General features: G+C 37.3%; 1 protein-coding gene across 4 annotated transcripts in view; it reads right to left on the bottom strand.

Annotated features, from left to right (window-relative positions):
- Positions 1-1414: 1414 nt before the first annotated feature.
- The window catches only part of CENPE (centromere protein E), a 38257-nt gene continuing 34057 nt past the window's right edge, over positions 1415-5614 (bottom strand). For all 4 annotated transcript variants that reach the window (XM_040598374.1, XM_040598396.1, XM_040598385.1 and 1 more), the window contains 5 exons: positions 5397-5509; positions 4788-4885; positions 4060-4222; positions 3438-3676; positions 1415-2548 (listed from right to left, as the gene is read on the bottom strand). In XM_040598374.1, the coding sequence (XP_040454308.1) occupies positions 2451-2548; positions 3438-3676; positions 4060-4222; positions 4788-4885; positions 5397-5509 (711 nt within the window). In that variant the 3' untranslated portion in view covers positions 1415-2450. The remainder of the gene's footprint in view (positions 2549-3437; positions 3677-4059; positions 4223-4787; positions 4886-5396; positions 5510-5614) is intronic.

Here is a 5614-nt window from a genome sequence, read left to right as displayed (position 1 = left end):
TCTTGGGATTTGTAGTCTAACTGGTAAGTTTCTCTAGAGGAACTTAACTTCCTGTTGGAACATTGAGATGCTGCCATCTAGTGAAATTCAAGATATTTAAAGTGCGATTGTCGTCTTGCACAGGAAAGGACAAAAAGTATCACCATATTAGCTGTCCATTTTCCAAAGAATTCAAGAAGTCAACAGGATTCCCACCAAAGAGGGCCACAAATCTATTTCCCCCAAGCATTCTCATTTTAGCAACATAAACTATCAAATTCCAAACTAGGGCAATACTTGCATGATTAATTTTGTTCATTTGTTGTTGGTTGTTTTTTTTTTTGTTAAACTGGTGATTTACTGATTTATTTTTGTTTCCAGTGGTTTATATGACATTTATGGAGGCAGAGTTAATATCAGTCTGGAAAATTCTAAACAAACTAATTTAGTCATAAGCTCACACCAGACCTAAAGCTACCCCAACAGCATTCTCAAAGAAGTTTGAGTCCTGACAGTTGGGTACAGTTTCCTCAGAAAAGCCACTCCTGTGGGTAAACAGGACACACGTATACAAAGTTCAGTAATATTAAAGTTAATCGTCTTTCTGCTGAATTGTGATAGTTTTCTAAGTCTTTGTAAATCAGGCCCCCAGTCAACAAAACCTTTAACTAGGTTTTCTAAAATCATTTATCCTTCTGTTCCCTAGCCTTCTGCCTACTAAATTCAGACAACAGGTTCCTGCTTTTCAGCTCAGTCACCAGCTTTGGACATTTTTCTAGAAATATTCCAAGCAAGCAATAATTAACAAAAACCCAAACCTTGAAACTGTATGTAGAAGAGGTAGATCTATAATATGCAGCTTGTTTCCCGTTTCTGGAAGGAAAGGGCTAGCCGAATTCATTTATTAGAACACCATAGTGGAGGGAATGAAAAAAAGCTGGTAGCCAAAGAAAATACCTTTCAATCATGGTGGGAAATTGAAAAAAAAAAACGAAAACAGAAAATAATGCTACCCAACCAACACAAAACCACCCACCACACAAACACCAATACTTTGTACTTATCACTGTCATGAAACAAATTGCTTCTCCATATCTGTGGCTGTAGTAGGAAAGGAGACATTGCAGTGCTGAACTCAGTAATGGTATTGAGAACCTTTGTATCTTTGGCTAGCAATATCTTTATAAAGCTTCCCAAAATACATTCCAGGTCAAAGATTCAGAGATAATGATGCTTTTGATGCAGGTATCTTTCTTAGGTGGGACCTTCTTATCTCATGATGATTTCATTCTTAACAGAGTTGATCTTAGGCTTTGAGTGCCAAATTCCTATCTAGTTGGCAGCAGAGGGCATGTGGGGAGGAATGGGAGGAGGATCTCTTTTGGACTTCAGCATTTCCTAACAGAGAAAGACTCAGAGTTAAACAAAACACCAGTGACAGACTTGTGCACAATGTAATTATTGCAGAAAGTTATAGAGGACACAGCAGCAGAATAATGATTGAAGTGGTGGCACTACTATAAAAGATAGCTTGTTAACATTTAACATTGTCATCTACACCCTTAGATCATAACAAAAATACCTTTGCTAGTCACTTAAGTACTTAACACATTAAAGTTTATTGTCAAAACAAACAAAATGTAGGTTGCGCACACAATGCAGATAATCAGGCTAGTAAAATAGTCCATCTTGCAACCCTAATAATTCAGTTTATTTTCCATTCACCAGAGTAGTGGAAAAATGTTAGGTCCATCTTCACTATTAAAAAAAAATTCAACACCCAACTTCAGACCAGAGCTAGAAGTATATTGGAAGATTATGCAAAAGACAAAGCTACTCTTGGTAACATAATTGGCTGAGCTGCAGGAATATTGTAAGGAGTTTAAGAGGAACTCTTGATTACGTGCCCTATAAACAGAAACTTAGTAACTTTATTTGCAATGTCCAGACAGAGGTTAAAATTCTGGGAAAGTGCAGTTTGTGGACTTAGAGAAAGCATGGTACAAAACCCACATACTGAGGAACAAAAAGTATAGTTCTTTCCAACTCAACAGCACTCTGAAGGTACAAATATCAACCACCCAGAAGATGGCTGGTTTATGAATGACAGAATGAAAAGTTTAAGGGTGAGAAGTTTCTTAGATTGGTTTGTGATCCATTCCTGTTTCCATATTATTTTTTTCTTCAATACATTGGCTTTTCTTCCTTTGCCATACAAAAAAAAGGCCCAAACTAGAACATCATCAGATCAACAGGTTGTGGGCAACATGAATCCCGCTCCATTTTTGTTCTTGAATTCCAGCTTTTCCAGTTGTGGGAAGCAGCAAATCCAAGATAGCAATGGATTTGCATGCCACCAGAGCTCTTACCACAATTTGTGGAAGAGGCTGACAGCTTTTGACCTGAAGCTATTATCTTTCACATATGCAGATTCTTTAGTAATGGCAAAGGCAGCTTACAATAGAACACCTTTATTGGGTGACACAGTCAGAGGCTTTATCATTCTCTGAAGTTCCAAACCAGTGCTTAAGGTGTTCTTCTGTGGGTTCTATTTCTGCAGGTAGCATACCTATACAGAAGACAAGAACATTAAAGTAACACTTAAAACTATCCCAGTTCGACAAGCAGTAAGAATATAGCAATTTAATCTTGAATAGTGTTTTAAATATGAACTATCAAAGCTTGCCTCTGGGAGCTTTGTGTTGTGAGGAAGTCTGTACTATTTCCAAGTTGGCCATCACAAGATACAGCAGAGTCATATTTTTCTGGAAGTTTGCTACTAGTACCTTGAAAACTGGTTAACTGTGTCTGCTGGGGTCTTCTGAAAGTTTTTAGCAGCAAGTATAATAATGAGGGTAGTAGCGTTAACATGCTAGTGTAGATCACTAGAAGACTTCCCCAGAAGTCACCAGGCCAGATATAACAAATCCTGAGTAGGGCTGAGGAACAGAAGTTATCAAAACAGCTGCTAAAGCAGCTGGAGCCAGGTAGACTGGCAGATTTAACATCAAAGTCTCAAGTCTACTATCTCCAAGAAGTTTAGAAGAAAGTTAACCAGCAATTAACTGAATAGTTTTGCCAGAAGTTTGTGCTTAACCAAATGTCAAATTAAAAAGCAAAACATTTTAGAGAACCAGTTATCTAGGGAGAATATTCTCCCAATTCACCCTTTATAGTCGGCCATCAACACTTCCACTGCAGCAAAAGAAAATTTTGTATAATCTTCAGGGGGTGAAGGATTCATTTATGTATTTAGGTTCTGTAGAGCATATATAAGCTACACAGCTCCAGCTGGTTGCCCTTCAACAGTCAGCTGACTAATCATTCAGGAAAACTGTTATCATGCAAGTTTCTGGCCAGAATACAGAAAGTGCAGAGCATTTACCCTCAACTTACAGGCTACCCCTTATATCACGCCTCTCCAGGTCTTTATAGCACAGTACCACCGTGTTACGTACCCAAGCTGGAATTATCGAAGAAATTTGTCTGTGGTAGAGGCTTTGATGTGTCCTGAATCACAGTTTGAGAAATAGTTTCCTTGAAGGGTGAAGGTATTTGCTCTTTAAGAGAATATGACACTGCCTTTTTTGGAGACCTTGGTACTGTCTCTCGAGTGGTTTCTCTTGAGGATCTTTCTTTCCATTTCAGTGCTCTTTCTTTCCATTTTCCAAGTTCCTCTTTCAGTTGAAGCTCATTACTGAAAAAAACCCCAATCAACCCCAAAACACCCCAGCATTTACTTAAGTAAATTTAAATTAATTCCTTTAAATAAGGAAAAATTCCTGAGAACAGAGAGCTCCTGCATCTTCAGGGAACTTACCACAGATATGGCAATGCAAGCCCATATCTGTGTATCATCTTTCAGACACAATTTTTAGCTAAAATTCCTTCCACCAAACAATTTTAGTGTATCTTCTAGCATTTAAGAGAGCCTTATGAAAGCAATTTAAGGTTCAAAAGCCATAGAGATATATAGAGATTTTTTCACATCCTAGATTACTCACTCCTACAGGTTTCCCAGAAAAACACACATGACATGCATAGTTAAATAGCAACAGTGTTGATCAGCTTTGTGCTTACCTTAGTAAAAGGTCATTTTGTTTCTTCAGGTGCAAGTTCTCTTTCTGTAGCTTGGCTTGTTCAGCTTTTAGAACAAGTATTTGTGTGCTCTGCACAATACCACTGCCACCACCACAAGTAAAGGGTATTTGGGATTGTTGAGAAGCTTCTTTTTCTGGCAGCACTAGAAGACAGTTTTATACAGCTGTGTCAATTATTTGGACAGTGCTTAAAACCAGGTCAATATAACTTTTAGCCTACACCTTCCTATGGCCTCACACATAAAGCCTCACTAGGTTGCAACTGTCATTACAACAGCTATTTTTTATACACAATGACACCTCCCAGTATTCACACTGCCAGGGAGATATTAAGAAACTTAAAAGATTCTTCACTGCGACATTTAGAGTTAAAGTAGTTATTATTTCAGGTATGCCATAATTATGGTTAGAACTAGCTACTCATATGTGAGGTCAGTTGAGGAAAAAGTGACAACTTGAGCTACTACAGCTGCAGCTTATCCTACCCACTGCAAACATGGTTGGAGAAAAACTCAAGAACTGCTGCGATTCTAATGCAGCGTATGGACAGTAAAATGTTAGCAGCACTTTTCATTTTCCAATGCACCCACAATCCTCCTCATATCCTTTGAGGTAAAAGGGCCTGCATCTCAATCTGGATTTTAACCATATAATCTTAAAACTGAATGTTTAACATGAAAGAGTCCTTCATCTTTATCTTGAATTTACCAGTAACATCTTGCTCTTTGTATGTTCTTCGAAGTTCTTCTTTTAGCTTTGTTAACTGTTGTTCTTGGTGTTCTGCAAGAGCTTTATAATTAGCAAGTCTATATGGGGCAGAAAAGGAGGAAGAAAAAAAAGTAATCCTCAGTTTAATTATTATTACAGTTGCAGGAAAGCTAGTTTATTTCCAAATGAGTTATCAAATACAAAACATACCCGTTATACAGGTAAAACTACATAAACCTGGTTATCAGTTAGATTTTAGGTAAAGTACAGAAAACCAAGAGTTGGACCAGAATTATTCTGTGTACCCCTTCTCTCCACTGAACTAGAGAGTGTTTTCAGTTACTGTTTTCACCTCCCCTTCTTTTGTCAGAACTGTTACTTCATTTATGGCCGAACACAGACTGGCTGAAAATATTCTGATGGGTATGTAGGGAAGGAGTTTCATAATCAACCAGAGATGCTTCTTCTTTACTGTCTCTGGAATCTAGCTATAATAAAAACCTAGGACACCGAAAGCTGAATGCTCACTTACTCTGTAGAAAAAAAATCAAAGTAAAAGCTAAGAACTAAGTAGTGGAGTAATGTAACAAGGTTAAAATTTAAACTTACTTTGTATCAAAAAAGTTAGATTGTTTCATTCTTTCCATATCATATTTTACCAATTGTGTTTTGAGACGATCAATTTCTGCTTTGTACAAATCAGCACCTTTATCTAGTTTTGCCTGAAAATAAAATATTTAGTATGAAGAAAGGCTTGTAACTTAGCAAGTTGCTTACTTTGTATCGTTTACTATGATTATTAGATTTTTCAGGACAAGACTGGAAGC

Source organism: Falco naumanni, chromosome 1, assembly GCF_017639655.2.
Source record: "Falco naumanni isolate bFalNau1 chromosome 1, bFalNau1.pat, whole genome shotgun sequence".
Taxonomy (NCBI): Eukaryota; Metazoa; Chordata; class Aves; order Falconiformes; family Falconidae; genus Falco; species Falco naumanni.
Note: the sequence above shows the minus strand (reverse complement) of the source record. Positions and strands in the feature narration are given on the sequence as shown.